The 15,817-nt window shown below is 34.7% G+C and overlaps 1 protein-coding gene across 1 annotated transcript; it reads left to right on the top strand.

The window, feature by feature from the left end:
• The first annotated feature begins 11,356 nt into the window (after positions 1-11,356).
• LOC139494277 (uncharacterized) lies at positions 11,357-15,185 on the top strand. Its single transcript, XM_071282445.1, has 3 exons — positions 11,357-11,427; positions 12,812-12,920; positions 13,648-15,185. Exon 3 carries the CDS (start codon positions 13,650-13,652, stop codon positions 15,183-15,185), a length of 1,536 nt encoding a protein of 511 aa, XP_071138546.1. The 5' UTR covers positions 11,357-11,427; positions 12,812-12,920; positions 13,648-13,649.
• The last annotated feature ends 632 nt before the right edge of the window (positions 15,186-15,817 follow it).

Below are 15,817 nucleotides of genomic sequence, written 5' to 3' on the forward strand. Positions count from 1 at the left end.
GATTTGCTTTTTGTCCGATTATTTTGCTTTTTGTCCGATACTTTTGCTTTTTGTCCGTTGCTTTTTGTCCGTTTTGCTTTTTGTCCGATAATTTTGCTTTTTGTCCGATACTTTTGCTTTTTGTCCGTTGCTTTTTGTCCGTTTTGCCATTTGTCCGATAATTTTGCTTTTTGTCCGACACTTTTGCTTTTTGTCCGTTTTGCTTTTTAGCTCACCTGGACCATAGGACTAAGTGAGCTTTTCTCATTTTCTCATTATTCGTCGTCGTCATTAATTTTTACAAAAATCTTCTCTTCTGAAACTACTGGCAAAATTAAAGCAAACATGGCCAAAATCATCCTTAGGGTATTTAGTTTCAAAAAAGTATCCGATGACCCCGCCCAATAATTAAGATGGCCGCAATGTCTAAAAGAAGAGCATCGCATAAAATGTAGATTTTGGCTTATATATCTGAAACAAAACCATAGAGACAATCTAACAAGGGATAAGAACATTGCGCCTCATAAAATAATGTGGACCAGTCAGAACTTTTCATGTGGGACAATATGAGCTCTTAATTCAAAGAAAAGTGGGACAATCGGGAATAAGCCCTACAGACTTGAGCAATTCTAAAATAAACACTGTTGATGTATCTCTTTTAAATTTTCTATTAAAAAGTGTTTTACATTTACGAATGCACTATATTGTATCTGTATCTAAAATATTAAACGCATTTATTTCGTGATAGAAATTAAGTAAATGCTTAAGTAACCATTTTATTACTTTTCCCCCTCTTTTCGAGTTTGTCAAACAAAAATAAACTACTTTGTTGAAAATGCTGTTGTGTTAACCAAAGTTTCCTTAATCTTATTACTTGAATAACCTCGAACTTCCTCGTCATTTGGATATAGTTGCTAAATAATTCCGAAATGTATGGATTAATACAGTTTATCTAAATAAATAGCTACACATGTATTACGTAAACTTTGTGATAGTGTTCCAAAAATGAAGTTTGTTTGTTTGTTATATTTGTAATATTTGTAATGTTTAAGAAAAATAAAGTTGTTGGAAATATGACGAAAATATTACCAGACTTAAAAAAGGTTTTTTTTAACTGAAATGTTGCAAAATATTTTGGAGCGACTGTCAATCGACCATATGCATATAAGTGCAAATGGTGACTATATATTATTAGCGGGAAGAAAAAACTGTGCGTTTAAGCAATAACATGTCGTAAATGTGTGCACTTCCACATGTAGCAAACGCCGACACCATTTAACATAATGATAAAACTATTCAAACGAGAAAACCATTGATTTACAAAACACTATACGACAAACACATACAGAAACAAACAACAACTATTGAATTACAGATTGAAACTCCGTTCCTGACTTATTCGTATGATTATCATATATAATATTTAGCGCGGTTAAACATCAATTTAGAATTTCAATAACGAAACCATCACTCAAGGATTATTTGATTTGATAAATTTCAAAACTATTCTAAAGTTTCGAGCATATAAAAAAGAAGATGTGGTATGATTGGCAATGAGACAACTATCCACAAAAGACCAAAATGACACAAACATTAACAACTATAGGTCACCGTACGACCTTCAACAATGAGCAAAGCCCATACCGCATAGTCAGCTATAAAGGCCCCGATAAGACAATGTAAAACAATTCAAACGAGAAAACTAACGGCCTTATTTAAGTTAAAAAAATGAACGAAAAACAAATATGTAACACATAAACAAACGACAACCACTGAATTACAGGCTCCTGACTTGGGACAGGCACAGATTTAAATAATGTGCCGGAGTTAAACATATTAGCGGGATCCCAACCCTCCCCCTAACCTGGGACAGTGGTATAACAGTAAAACATAAGAATGAACTATAAAAATCAGTTGAAAAAGGCTTAACTCATCAGATAGACACAAATACAAGTGGACGTGGCCGGGTACTTATACATCCCGACACAAAAAGTCACAATGTACAGATCTGAGAGTACTCGCAGTTATCTGACAGCTATTTCAAAGCCACTAACAACTAATAAAAAGTCATGCCTCTGAGACTTAACGTTCGTTTAAGTCTTTGAATATCCCATGTATTCTACAAATTGGTGTACGTACACCATTGCTCACACGTTTGAGGATGACAGACTAACTTACGACCAGAATGAATAAGAATTAGTCTATATAACAAGATCTAAAATATTTCTAGTGTAAAAGACTTTAACCTCGCCACATTATTTATGTATGTGCCTGTACCAAGTCAGGAGCCTGTATATTCAGTGGTTGTCGTTTGTTTATGTGTTACATATTTGTTTTTTCTCTTTTTTTTTTTTTTGACATAAATAAGGCTGTTAGTTTTCTCGTTTGAATTGTTTTACATTGTCTTATCGGGGCCTTTTATAGCTGACTATACTGTATGGGCTTTCCTCATTGTTGAAGGCCGTACGGTGACCTAATGCTGTTAATGTCTGTGTCATTTTGGTCTTTTGTGGATAGTTGTCTCATTTGCAATAATACCACATCTTCTTTTTTATAAGAATGCCAACTCCTCACACGTACAATTATTACTTCATTTTCTTTTTTTCACTCATCTAATTATTATATCTATTTTAATTCAATATTGTATCCATATAAATGTATATGAACGCTTACATATATATAATTATTGCGATATCATATATAAGAGAGAGGAAAAGTGTACCAAAGGATAATCACACTAAAAAGGGTTGAAACAAACCAACAAAGCCGCAGCTGAATGAAAAACAACAAGATACACAACAGTCCACAAAACAAATGGTCCGAGAACACAATTAATTCGGAGTGCATTTCTTTTAGAACATAAATGAAAATTTAAAAAATCCCACTTGCGCTTTCTCAATGAAACTTTTACAGTGTGTTGTACTAATTTTGGGACAAATTATATCAAAATTATAGAAAACTTCATCGCGTCTAACTCAAAATATGGACAATTTTGTGTTTAGGGTGTCTTGAAATCTTTTGACAGCTTCCGAAGTGCTAATTTTTAACCTTTTTCAGCTGGACCAAATCACTACTTACCTGTAAAATTCTAGACCCAAATTTTTTTACAGTGTAATTTCACCCCCCCCCCCCCCCTACTTACAATGTGAGGCATTAAACAAGGAGAAATAAATTTGGAAGGGGTATAAAAATTATTGGCAAGTAACCCACTGTTATCACTAGGGACTAATCACGAAAATCAAGGGACGACAATTGTGGTCTCGGACGAAATCATTGAAATTTAAAATCTGAGCAACAAGAACCAATGCAACTGTGATGACGTATAGTTAACTGGAAGAGTAAGATAATCCTGCTCCGTCCATTAAGTTTTAAAAAGTCATGTATTAAACTCAAACTCTCGAACACGTTGTCTTGGAAGATCTTTATTCCAAGGGGACCTTAATAGTTGCTTTTTGATAATCCTATAAGGAGTTTATAATTTAACTCCTTGCGAACACTTTCATAAGGAACGAAAATTCCCATCTGCATCTTTTTGAAAAGATTGCAAATATTGTTTAAATTAAATAGGGTATCCCATTTCAAACCCAGCGTCTCGGAAAATCTCATTTTAGGGCACTAGACAATGATTAAATGTAGTAATTCGATAATAATACATGGATTTCTCGCGAAAACATCGTTAAGGCGAAATTTAAAGTTTGTCTTGGCTGATTGAAGAAATTTCACAATAAAAACTGAAACGCAAAAACGCAAAAACGCATAAAGATGTTTATTCAGGACAATAACTTATATAAAACAACAGCAGAAATACATATAATGTATCACCAATGGAGGTTGTAAAATACTGTAGGTGATACTTAAACGTAATGTTCTATTTATTTTTTGTTTGTCGTTAAGGGGACTGGAGGGTATTAATCCATTATTTTTTAAATATACATGTAGGATTTTGCTTGTTTTTCTATAGATGAACTTTTATCATATACTAAATAGAAAAATCAAATAAAAACATGGGGTTATCGTTCACTTAAGCTCACAATCTGCCCTCGAAAGAAGCAACCATTTTTGTTAAGGTACTTTTTTTTAGGTTGAACTAATACGAGAAATAGAGAGATATATATATCGAAATAAAAAAAGAACTAAATTACAGAAATCGATTTAATTTTACAACTGTTTAGTTTACGTAAAGCATATTTAAAAAATATCTATAGGTCACCGATGAGTTGAAAAAGACATTTTAATTCTAATGCCAAAACAAAATGTCATTATTGCACTAAAGGGAGACAATTTGGAGCTTTTACAGTGATATAAACATTTGAAAAATAAATCTGAGGCCAAAATCATTCGATTTTTTGGGTTGATTTTTGAGCCAATTCATAAAGTTATAACTAATAGTGTAATAAATAAAATGATAAAATTTTTGCTGAAATTACCCTCGAGCCTCCGAAAGAGCAAGTATTGCACAAAAAAAAAGGAATCATCCTTTAACGGAAACAACTCTTGAAATCATCGGCTATTCGTCGATGACTAAAGGTTATTTATTTCTGAATTCTAAATTTTGTTTTGCTGTTCTGAGTGTTCAAGATGTTACATGCAGCTAAAATATTGGTAAAACATTTGAAAAAATACTGATCTGTATAAAATTTACACAAAAGTAAACGAATGAAAGCCACTGGAATGCAGTCCAGGACTCGGATAAATAAGCACATTTAAACAAGAGTGCACACACTGAAATGTCTCGCCTACTTTACTCATCATTAATATTATGTTGATAGCCCTAAGTATAAAGATTTATTACAACTGCCACATAAACTTAACATTAACCAAGATAGCTAAACAAAGACCAAATGAATTATGAAAATGAGGTAAAGGTCAGACGAACCATACCAGGCAGACATGAACAGCTAACAATTCTTCGATACAACAAATATACTTGACCATTTACTTATAGTTTAAGAAAAACAGACCAAAACACAAAAACTTAACACTGTGCAATGAACCGTGAAATTGAGGTCATGGTCAAATAAAACCTGGGAGACTTATATATAGATCATAAGATATTTTCATGCACCAAATATAGTGACCTTTGGCATATATCCATACACCGAATATACTAGCCCTGTTGCTTATAGTATCTGAGATGTGGACTTGACCACCAAAACTTATTCTAACCTTTGTTCACTGATCCACGAAATGAAGTCGAGGTCAAGTGAAAACTGTCTGACGGGCATGAGTACCTTGCAACGTACGCACATACCAAATATAGTTATCCTATTACTTATAATAAGAGAGAATTCAACATTACAAAAATTCTGAACTTTTTTTTCAAGTGATCACTGAACCATGAAAATGAGGTCAAGGACATTGGACATGTGACTGACAGAAACTTCGTAACATGAGGCATCTATATACAGAGTATGAAGCATCCAATTCTTCCACCTTCTAAAATATTAAGCTTTTCAGAAGTTAACTTACGCCGCCGCCGCCGCCGGATCACTATTCATATGTCGAGCTTTCTGCAACAAAAGTTACAGGCTCGACTAAAATGACAGGTTATATGAACTGAGTGGCAATAAAAGCACAAGTCTAACACTTGCTTTTTAAAAAATTAAAATCTTTATTTAAAATGGTCATCTTTAAACAAACAAAAATTGAATATGAAAATTTACAATTCCAACAATAGATCGATATTAAACAGAAATGTTTCATTATCATTTTTCGGCTACAATTGGTATATGAACCATCCAAATGTCAAAATATCAACATAGAGTATTTACAAAGAATGTTTCTGTTATGTTGTGCAACTAAATCTCTACAGCAAATGGTAGTGACAACACTAGATGTTAATTAGGATCCAGCGAAAAGCCAGGCTTTTGTCCACGAAGGTAGCAAATTGTCGGTGTGACTATCGCTGACGGCTTTTGGTAACACACGATATGGTTGTTGGTCATGTTGTTATCACCAAGGGAAGGTCATCGTGCTCTTAATTTCCACACAAACTGATATAGCTCCAAAGGTTTAACAATGAACACCAATGGACACTCATGTCAATTGGAAGGCCACGCGGAATCAATATCGGAGATGTTAAAGACAAATGCATCGGTCATGCTGGGCTTTTGTTGCTTAACGTCTAAATGGACATGGCCTATAATTAAAAGATCCTTTTGCGGAATTTGTGGATTATTTGGTCAACTGTATACAGTCTACGAGCAATTGCATCCTGGGAAAAGCCTCATTAGATAAACCCCAATTTGTTTGTAATTGGTTGTCAGAAAGACCTGGCATATAGTCTTATATTTATTGAACTTACTTACTTACAATAAGGGATAAGCCAGCGAGTAAGTCAGCAAAGGGTTAGGGAAGTACCTTGGTATATAAAAAAGTCGAAATAAACAATTGCCGGCTGGCCAAGAGATTCTCCACGTGGGGTATGATGCCAGAGGTAGAAGTAGGCATTGCCTTAAAAAAGGCACAGATCACTTAGGCCCAAGACCCGTACGAGTTTGACAACAATGAATTAAAAGGGTAAGGTGGTACCTCTGTTTGCAACGAAGTCGAAATACACTTTAATAATTGCCGGCTGGCCAAACTAAAAGATTCTCCACGTAGGCCATTTTACCAGAGATAGAGGAGGGCATTGCCATACAAATTTCTTATAGTACTTATGCCCTAGACCCGTACGAGTTTGACAATAATGAATCAAAAGGGGGAGATGGTACCTCTGTTTACAACAAAGTCGAAATAAAGTATTGCCGGCTGGCCAAACTAAGAGGTTCTCCACGTAGGCCATTTTACCAGAGATAGATATGGTAATTGCCTTTAAAATGGCATATAACACTAATTCCAAAGACCTGTACGATTTTGCCTGCAAGGGGTTAAAAATAAAAGGTGTTACCTTTGTTTACAACGAAGTCGAAATAAACCTCTACCTCTGGTATAATGATCCACGTAGAGAATCCCGGAGTTTGGCCTACCAGCTACAGTTATTTTGACTTTAATGTGAACAGAGGTACCACCTCCTCATTTTAGCTCTTTACTGACAAACTCGTACGAGTATATGCCATATAAGTGCTATAGGCTATTTTAAAGGCAATGACCACCTATACCTCTGGTAGCATGGCCCATGTGGTGAATCTCGTAGTTTGAACAGCCGGCAATATTTCATAACGACTTTGCGATATACTAGAATACCCTCCTTTCCTTTTGCTGGCATAAGTGCTATAAACCATTTTAAAGGCAAGGCCCACTTCTACCTCTGGTATCATGATAAACGTGGATCATCTTTTATTTATGGCCATCCGGCAATAGTTTATTTCGACTTTGTTATATACCAGGGTACCCTCCTTACCCTTTGCTGACAAACTCGTACAGATCAATGGAATAAGAAGTATGGGCCATTTTAGATGCAATGTCCACCACTACCTTTGTTATAATGGCCTATGTTGAGAATTTCTTTGTTTGGCCAGCCGGCAATAATTCATTTCGACTTCGTTGTAAACATAGATACCACCTCCCCCTTTTAACACTTTGCTGAAGCACTGGTACGGGTCTACGGCATAAGTGGCCATTTTTGAGGCTATGGCCACTTCTACCTCTGGTATCATGGCCCATGTGGAGAATCTCTTCGTTTAGCCAGCCAGCAATAGTTTATTTCGACTTTGTGATATACTTAGGTACCCCCCTTACCCTTTGCTGATTAACTTACACGGGTCTGGGACATACGTGTTATGGCTATGTTAGAGGTAATGCCTACCTCATCCTCTGATATAATACCCCGCGTATAGAATCTCTTAGTTAGGCCAGTCGGCTTAATTTATATTTTCGTTGTAAAAAGAGGCATCGCATCCCCCCTTTAACCTTTTGCTGACAAACTCGTACAGGTCTAGGGCGTTAGTTTTATCAGCCATTTAAAAGGCAATGCACACATTTAACCTAGGATTAATGGCCAACTTGGAGAATCTTGTACTTAAGCAAGCCGGTAATAATTTATTTCGACTTCTTTGTAAACAGAGGTTCCAACTCCCTTTTAAACCCTTGAAAGATACCGCGTACTTCTCTAGGGAATAAGTGATTTAGGCCATTTTAGAGGCAATGACAACCTCTACCTCTGGTATCATGGCCCACGCGGAGAATCTCTTAGCCATCCAGCAATAGTTTAGTTCGACTTTATTATATACTAGGGTACCAACCTTACACTTTGCTGACTAACTCGTACGGGTCTAGGTCATACGTGCTCATGGTCATTTTATAGAGGCAATCCCTTCCTCTACCTCTCATATTATGGCCCGCGTGGATAATTTCTTAGTTTAGCCAGCGGGCAACAGTTTATTTCAACTTCGTTATATACCGGGCTAATTCATCCCCCTTTTAACTCATTGTTGACAAACTCGTTTGGGTCTATAGCATAAGTGCTATGAGCCATTTTTTAAGAGAATGACTACTCCAACATCTAGTATAAGGGTGCACCTAAAAATGTCTTAGTTTGTGCAGCCGTCACTATTTTTGGTGGACTGTGTGATATACTAGAGTATTCCCCTTACCCTCTTCTGACCAACTCGTACGGGTCGAGGACATAAGTGCCATGGCCCATGGACCATTTAAGAGGCACTGCCTTCCTATACCTCTGGTATAATGGCCAACGTGGAGAATCTCTTAGTTTGAAGAGCTGGCAATAATGAGGTTTATTTTTACTTCGTGATATACCGGCGAAACTCATGCCCCTTTTAATTCGTTGCTGATAAACTCGTGTAGATCCAGGACATAAGTGCTATAAGCAATTTATAAGGGTTTGACTACCTCTTCTTCTGGTATAATGGCCTACCTGGATTATGTCTTAGTTTAGCCAGCTTTCAATAGTTGTTTTTTAGACATAGGGATATACAAGAGTATTCCCCTTGCCCTCTGTTGATCAACACCTACGGGTCTAGGATATAAGTGCTTCGAGCCATTTTAGAGGTAATGCGATATATTGTAAAAGACATGAAATTTCATGTACAAATCATTTATAATGTGAGTATGGTCTGTATTTAACTCCTAAAAGGACATGGTATTTTGAAGTTCAAAATGAAAAAGCACCGTATCAAGCGACTAATGGTAGTAAGTCAATGATATTTGGTATCAGCAATAGCAAATCTATATCATGGAGATTATATAGCCCTCATCACCCTGATCATGGTTCATTGACTTTGAAACTTTTACAGAGTTTTTTTAATTAAAGTTTGTGTTTAGGTTAGTTTAATGGGAAACACTTATGATAAGTAAATGGTATTTGGCATGCCATTTTATAAGCATTGGCATTTCTTATTTACATGGAGGTTATTTTGTCCAGCATCTTAAGTCATGGTTCATTGACTTTGCATGATTTGCATAGTTTACTGTGCCCCTCTACTTGCCGACTTGTTTCTTTATTATTATGAGGCTGACTTCATGCAGGAACTTCTTAGGAAGAAATATAAGAAGTTAGCAATATCCTTTAACTCTACTTTCCGCTATATAGGTGACGTTCTTTCACTAAACAATTCAAAATTTGGTGACTATGTGGAACGCATCTATCCCATCGAATTGGAGATAAAGGATACTACAGATACAGTTAAGTCGGCTTCATATCTTGACTTACATCTAGAAATTGACAATTAGGGTCGGTTGAAAACAAAACTTTACGACAAAAGAGATGATTTCAGCTTTCCAATTGTGAACTTTCCATTTCTAAGTAGCAACATTCCAGCAGCACCTGCATACGGGATATATATCTCCCAATTGATACGATATTCCCGTGCTTGCATTTCTATCATGATTTTCTTGATAGAGGGTTACTGCTCACAAGGAAGCTATTAAACCAAGAGTTCCAAATGGTGAAGTTGAAATCATCCCTTCGTAAATTTTACGGACGCCATCACGAGTTGGTTGACCGTTATGGAATAACCGTTTCACAAATGATATCGGATGTGTTCCTTACGTCGTAACTACAATCCCCTTCCCTTTCATGAATGTGACCTACCGAATTAGACTATTTACCGGATTTGTAATCACATAAGCAACACGACGGGTGCCACATGTGGAGCAGGATCTGCTTACCCTTCCAGAGCACATGAGATCACCCCTAGTTTTTGGTGGGGTTCGTGTTGTTTATTCTTTAGTTTTCTATGTTGTGTCATGTGTACTATTATTTTTCTGTTTGTCTTTTTCATTTTTAGCCATGGCGTTGTCAGTTTGTTTTAGATTTATGAGTTTGACTGTCCCTTTGGTATCTTTCGTCCCTCTTTTACATGTATACATATTACTATTCTAGTTTCAACATTTGCATTATACCATCAAAATTGCAAAACGTGAGACATATCTCAGTGTCAAACGTCTATTCATTTGGTAATTAAATCTCTGTGGCGCGTATTGAGTAGTCACCTTGTACCTCAGTACGTAAAGGGAGCACACCTACTTTAAAAAATAGTTTGTTGTCGATAAGTTAATTGCTTGCTATCTCGTTATTATGTTTTGGTAACTTGTACCCATTTTCACTATTTTATCAATCATGAATGGTATAAAAGACGACCATTGTTGTTATAGTCCCTTATAAGGTATGGAATATAGATTCTCGAACATGAATAAATATTTCCTTCGTAATAAGGATATTCTAGTTAATGGTTTATTCGATATTTCATATCACTTTCCAGGTAGAACGGTAGACGTATTTATTTTCCGGAATCTATACTTCCCGCCTCCGGGTGCGGCATTTTCTCGCCGTGATGAAGACCCATTGGTAGCGTTCGACTGTTTCTGCTCTTTGGTCGGGTTGTTGTCTCTTTGACATATCCCCAATTTCCATTCTCAATTTTGATCTTTCGTGTATCCTTCTAAGGTCAATTTATAGGATTAAAAATATAAGGAATCTATTGGACACATCTTTGAAAGTTGAGAGATGAATCGAGTACAAGTATAAAACACTTAAAATACGGTTGAAAATAATGCTTAAAGAATCTCTTAGAATTTCATATTCATTTTAAGGAAAATGCTGCAAATGTTTAGTATCAAATATTTTCAAACTAGTTTAAAGAATGTGATTATGGTTATTATGCATATTCTAATTTTGAATATAGTTGCTGTGTTTTTGTATGAGGGAGACGGAAATTCTAAACCGGGTATAATTTTTGATATATCCCCATGGTCTAGAAAATACTTCTATTCCAATTACTTGTGTTGTAGTTGTTGTCTTCATAGTTTTCAAATACGATATTTACGATACATGTAAAAATATGTTCTGATGGGTTTTAATTAACGATATTCTATTCAATAAAATTTCTATAGAATATTTTTTTCAAAATCATTTTGAGATTACCCACCTTATTTATTTGGTAATTAAATCTCTTTATATTTACAATTATGTGACGTGTATTGTGTATAGTTACCTTGAATTCAGTGTGTAAAGGGAGCACACATACTTTAAAAAGTAGTGTGTTGTCGGTAAGTCTATTTTTGTTATTTCGTTATTCTGTTTTAATTACTTGTATAACTTGTACCTATTTGACACTGTATTTGACAATCAAAGTGAATGGTATCAAAAGTAAAATAAATTGTAATATGGATCGAAATATTTTTGTATCACTAGAATTAAAATGGTGGCTAAATTGTTTTGATATTTTTCTTTTGGTATTTAAAAGTATCACAATTAGAGTTTCAAATATGATTCTTTTCTATTCACATTTTTTAGTATTTATTCTGCCATAGGGGATAATACTAACATTTTACCACTTTTTATAATAAAAACCTGGACAAAACAGTTTATGTGTGGTGTTAAATCTTTTTTATTCTGTTTTAAAAATTGAAATCAAATAGTATCATGACCAACTTCGAACGGAGCTTATTTATGTTATCCATGCCACCGTCATTTTACACCACATCTATGGAAATTTAGAAGTCTTTTCGAATAATTCTTTAGAAAATATTTCATTGGGTTTCAAAATTTATATTGTAAATATACACACTGCAGTTATTCATAAATAAATAAAAAAAAAATATACTGTACCCTTACATCCAATCACAGCGCTCATAAGTTGACTTCCATCACCTGCCTTGGGTACACAAAAGGCCAACCTAATGCTGGGAAAATGTAAAACTACTGTTTTCCCTACAATTATCAAGAATAAAACGTGTGTACGTTTACATTAATTAACCAGGTTGCTTTCAATATAAGCGGATCTTTTATTTCCCAAAAAAGGACACCCAAGTATATGTTATTGATTCGAATAACCTACATGTATATACGATAAGGCAATTTTAGTGTCATATGTTGACACAAAAGACAAGAACATTGTTTATGTACATTCTAATGTTTTATTTCAGAAATATATCTGTGCAATATACAATAAGTATATAAATAGATCGTTTCTTAATGAACATATTATCTTCATAACAACACCATATAATTATAAATGTATATATCATCATATAATTGAAAAATTTATTTTCATCGATATTTTTGTTATTATTAACATTATGACCATAGCGTAATGATGGAGACCTTGCCACACATTTAACAGTTCTAATATCAGTGAAAATATAACTGTTTACAACTGTATGATCCAATTAACGATATGTTTCCCAAATTATCTTATGACATATACTATTGGCCTACCTTACCACTAAAGTCATTACATATACATGTATAAGACATATAATTTTAAACGCCAAACCTGAGTTTTGTCTACAGAAGACTCGTGAGTGACTTTCGAATCAAAATAAATTAGTTGTAATGGTCCATCTTGATCATTCGTGATAACGTTGTGTTTCGTGATTTTCGTCAGTCCAAGATATGATGAGTAATAAATAAACTTTATTTTGTTTACAGTGTGAAGAATCTTTTCCATTAGATATTTTTCAACTTCTCTGAAATCAAAAGCATGGTTAGGTGATCTCTACAAGTAATAAATCAACTGTATTTAGAGTAAAGACTGACGGTAAGGTGTATCTTAGCCATGTCAGTCCGTTTAGTGGACGATCATTCGATATACTTAATTGACCATTTATTTTCATCAGTTCTTTATTTGCTTCCACATAAATGTTCATTTATAGTCTGTCTTCTGCAAAATTATTTTTTCCAGGCCAAGATTTTTCTGTTTCAAAATATTCTTCTATTTTTCCATGTTATATCATTGTTATATCAACACTGACGACACCTTTTCTCACTTTGTCTTGTCAAATGTAAGAACAAAATAGTATGTATTTCACAATCAATCCTATACAAAAGATGTTTCAGTTTATGACATCAAAAACCATTCAACTGTCATTAGTGGTACAATTCTTTCAAAAACATAAGACAGACATAACCTCATTCAAAAACGTTCAAAGCTAAATATGTGAAAGCTGATGCTGGATAAAAACTCTGCAATATTAGTAGCTGTCAGACCAAATGTAATGACATAAACAAAATGGTAAATTCATCTAAAGTCAACGTTGCGTAAGGGAGTTGGAAATTTAGTTTCCTTACATTTTCTTAATCTGTGAAAGGAGAATTTAATATACACGGGGACTAACAGTACACCAGCAGCGGTATCGATGAAATGATTAATGAAATGAATACTTCATAAATTTAAGTTTGTCCGTCGAAAGCTCTTTTGCGTTTCTGATTAGATACAATTGTATTATTTATAGACACAACGTGATAATATTTTAACTTTCTTTCAGAAATGTATCGAGGTGCTTTAGTGGCAACAGTGAATATAGGGGAAATATATTCAGGATACACATTTTTTAACAAAGCAGGTTTTGAAGATGATCCTAGAGCTGTCACTAGTTATGGCTCATGGAAATCGCAATATCTCATGGGACTTCATACTCAAACTCCTACGTCTATTCTTCTGAATGCTGAAAAGGGCTTTGAGAGTTTTGGTTTTGAGGCAGAAGATCAGTATATTTCTTTATCTGAGGACATGGAAAACTCTGATATGTATTTTTTTCAACATTTTTTATGTCAGGAAAATTGGTACAGAGAAAAAAGTGGTAAAATTTTCGTAAAACCTTCGAATCGTATTGGTTACGTTCCGTTAAAAACTTTATTAATACATTCAGTGTCTTATCTCAAAACACATTTTTTACGTGAGGCAATGATTGGTGATGTTTTAAGGGAAGACGACATTTTATGGGTGGTAGTATATCCAGATGAAAGCAAGTTCGACGTAAGATTTATTTTACTCGAGACATTTCTAAATACTGGTATAAGTCGAGAAAATATCGAACTTCTTGCAGAAAGTCATGCAATTCAAGCTTTTGCTCGCTACATTGAGAAGCCGAAAAAAAGGGAAAACAAACGTGTGCCTACAGAAAGTATTATCATACTGAATTGCACTTTAACACAAATATGTCCGAACATCGCATTTCATAATTATCCAAAGGGTATTACTAGTGCTATTGGCATGTCTTCAATTATCAACGATATAGATTCCATCTTGACAAAGCGCTTAGGGTGCTCTCTCTTCAGTGATGTGACTGATTTCCATTCAAGATGCGACCTTTACCATTACTTTGATTCTTCTTTACGTGAATATAGTTTAAATCAATTTTGTTCTGTCAGAATTCCGGCATCATGTTTTCAAGATCTTGAGAATCATTTCACACCTTCCTGTAATAAGGGATTCAAACTAATTCGAGGTAGTCTAAAAATCGACAAGACTGTCATCCACGAAGTATTTCAAAACGCATTGAAACCTCTAATGGATCATTTGAAAAAAGAAATCATCATTTTGAATAGAGAGACTATCCGCAAAGTAATTCTTGTTGGGGATTTTTCGAGTTACAAAATGACAAAAGTGGTTCTCCAAGAGAGCTTTCCTCAATATGAATTCATAGTTCCGTTAGATTCAGAAATTGCAGCCCCAATAGGTGCGACTATAGCTGGACATGAAATACGATCTGACAAATATGACAGTTATATACAATATGTTCCCAAAATGTCAATTGTTGGGACGTGGCATATTGAACCTGAATTACTGAGTACACCATCAGGTTTGGATAATTCACTCAGTGGGAAACCTGCTGCCACAGCAAGCATGGCTACTACTAATGTAACTGATGATAATTCAAATTTATCATTCTTAACAGATCCAATACGTTCTTCTAAAATTGCTATAAATCTACCGGATCTTTATGAAAGTGAGTATTCCGATAGCTCGGCAGCCTTTGTAGAAAATAGGTGTGTCAATGCTAAATGGGAATGTTTGCTATAAATCATTCATGAGGTTTATGATGAATGCAGAAAGCAAGCTCACGCTCAAATTAACAAAATTACTCAGGTATTTCATCCTACAGTCGGGATAGATGGTATTAAAACGTCATTGACGTCGGATGTTGTCAAACCATTAATAGATTATAGAAGAAAGAATGCTTTGAAATATCTGCCACGATTAGTCAAATCATTCGTACAAACATTTCTAACACTCAGTTGTCATTCTGCACTTCCTTTATCGAGAAAGGTATGGAGTGCTGCTGGCTAATGTGTGTTACGGAGCCACCTTTTTTTTTTGAAATTCGAATGGAACAAAAGTGACCAAATAGATTTGGATCAGTTAGAGTTTGAAGTTGGTGACGGGAGATACGTTGATAGCATGCGATGGCCTACTCTATATCTTTATGAAAATGGTCCTTTGATGAACAAGGGCGTTGTGAATGCTAAATAACAAGCATTAAAATTCCACTGGCTTAAGTTGAGAAATAAAGTATTGCATGAAATTTGGTGATGGAATTTGTTACACTATGACATAAAGATGAACAGAAAGAAGGTCTATATAGTTTATATAAAACTTTGCAATACAAGTATAAACAAAATATTTAATTATTTTTTTTAAGTATCATACGAATG

The sequence above is a fragment of the Mytilus edulis genome, chromosome 11 (assembly GCF_963676685.1).
Source record: "Mytilus edulis chromosome 11, xbMytEdul2.2, whole genome shotgun sequence".
NCBI classification, from domain to species: domain Eukaryota; kingdom Metazoa; phylum Mollusca; class Bivalvia; order Mytilida; family Mytilidae; genus Mytilus; species Mytilus edulis.

Excerpts from the sequence above, each read along its gene's own strand:
- LOC139494277 (XM_071282445.1), top strand. The coding sequence starts at position 13,650 with ATGTATCGAGGTGCTTTAGTGGCAACAGTGAATATAGGGGAAATATAT.